The 2,241-nt window shown below is 41.5% G+C and overlaps 1 protein-coding gene across 1 annotated transcript in view; it reads right to left on the bottom strand.

The window, feature by feature from the left end:
* Positions 1–484: 484 nt before the first annotated feature.
* Positions 485–2,241, bottom strand: part of LOC126397591 (melanoma receptor tyrosine-protein kinase-like) — an 88,246-nt gene continuing 86,489 nt past the window's right edge. Inside the window, exon 21 of the mRNA XM_050056481.1 lies at positions 485–676. Coding sequence (XP_049912438.1) covers positions 500–676 — 177 coding nt within the window. The 3' untranslated portion in view covers positions 485–499. The remainder of the gene's footprint in view (positions 677–2,241) is intronic.

Here is a 2,241-nt window from a genome sequence, read left to right as displayed (position 1 = left end):
GTTCGCTGAAAAACAGGTAATGTCAGCCTGAATTACTCGCGTGCGTCCCCGGTGAAAATTGCTGACATGCATGGGGAATACAGCTTCTAGAGGCTCGCCATAGCTTACTGTCAGGACTCAGGGACCAGAATTCGGGATGGCGGACCGTCGGAATGGCGATATTTCGGAGTGGCGGCCTGTAACCGTTGGTTAAATGGCCCGTTAGGTTGGTATTCGGATAGCTGGGGCTTTACCAGTGAAACGGTAAAGCGGTGAAACCCGTGTACACGTTTACATGAAAAAAATTACCCACTCCAAACGTTTAGAGATTTTTTGTACACGAACTCACCCCTAGTTTAGCCTAGCTTAGCAACAAGACTGGAAGCAACCAACTGTTAGCCCTGTGGTTCCATCAAAACTAAAAAAAATCCACCTTCCAACAACTCTAAACTCTCTCTACATGAATTATTCATCCTGACCAGTATTTTCTATTTCCAGAGTAACAATACTGTATATACAATTATATGGATAACAAACACACTTTTCCTCCATCAGCGTGGTATTCCTTCTCATTGGCTGTCAGCAGCTTGGCAAGGCCAAAGTCGGTGATCTTGACGTGGTTTGGCGTTTTCACCAAGACATTCCTCGCTGCCAGGTCTCGATGAACCAGGTGACGTTCCTCCAGGTAGTTCATGCCCTACAGGAACACACACACAGGTTCAAGTGACTGTCATGACTATAAACCGGTCTGTAAGTGAGTCTTCTTTCATGTTCACAGTCTGTATTGATGCTTCTCTATTTTATTTTAATGTTGAACAAAAACACGCCTTTTTTAAATATTTAATTTAATGTTTTTACTAGTGTCTCTCCTGTCCTTTGTTAAAGCACTCTGTTGAGAAAAGTGCTGGCTATACAAATTTAAATAGTATTTATTCGTAAAGTTGAGTTAATATGGACATTTTTGCCAAAGTGTGTTGTTGAAGTGCCTTTCATATAGCGTTTTGGGACCAAACTGTTCTAGGTCCTCTGAAAACTACTACATACCGTCAAAGGCTCAACTGTCCATCTGACTCAGTGATGAACTGATTACATTTTGGTGATCAAAGGTCAACACAGGTCAATACAGGTCAACCTGTATCATAATAAGGACGCCTCATGACATCCCGATAAATAGACTAGCATATTTGATTTTTTTTTTTTTTTTCAGCCTTCCACGACTCTTTCCAACACAGCCGTGATTTTGACAAATACTAACACATCTGCTATCTGCTGCCGTGGAGAACTGTAAACATGGCAAAGCAAAAGAGGAGCAATGTTGCAAGTGCTGCTATAAGGTAGAATTGTGAAATGGACAAAAAATTTGTGGAGTTATGGCAACAACACCACAGCCTTTCAAATGTTCCCTCAAGGGACATAGGCTTTTATTTTGAAACATCTGCAGGAACTTGACTTGCATGGTTTTCATTCTGTGCTTCAAATGTAGCTCCTGCCATCTGGTGGCAATTTATTATGTTACTACAAAAACAGTTCAGCTGGGACACGAATACCTACAGTGACTAAAATATTAATAATAAAAGTAGGACAAGAACATGTCCCAATGACATCACACACATTGTGAAAGATGAGCACAATTGCTGGTAGACCAACAATTAGTCTGTCATGTCTGTCAGCCAAGTCACAGCAAGATATTATGACTCCATAATCTCCTAATCTGACACAGTGACTGAGTCACTGTCACTGTTAAGAGTCTGAACCCAGCATAAACATCGTTCTACAGTTGTTTCTAGTTATTGCAGAGCAGATACATTGTGCATTGCTTACTGACATATTTCCATGTTGCATTTCCACTGTGATGGCAAAAGATGCCCGAAATTTAACTAAATTCCAACAGCAAAGTTGCTTCACTTGTTAGTGCTCCTCTAGTATCAGTGTAGACTGGCATGGTAGAAGCACAGGGTGCTAATGTTAGCCTACAGAGCACCGCTAGTGGTCTGATAATAAAGCAGTATTTTTTATTTGATGACTTGTTTGATCGATTGACAGCACAAAACTTAAGTTGTGAACGAATCATGAGTGTCCTAACAACTACCATAGGTTGCCTGTAGCCCACACAAGACAAATCATCAGCTTCAAATGGTCAGGCTCCGTCATATCTTAGAGAGCTCATAATGCCATATTATCCCACCAGAACACTGCGCTCTGAGAACGCAGGGTTACTCGTGGTCCCTAAAGTCTCCAAAAGTAGATCAGGAGCCAGAGCCT

Source organism: Epinephelus moara, chromosome 11, assembly GCF_006386435.1.
Source record: "Epinephelus moara isolate mb chromosome 11, YSFRI_EMoa_1.0, whole genome shotgun sequence".
Lineage (NCBI taxonomy): Eukaryota > Metazoa > Chordata > Actinopteri > Perciformes > Serranidae > Epinephelus > Epinephelus moara.
This window is presented reverse-complemented; position numbering and strand designations above follow the sequence as displayed.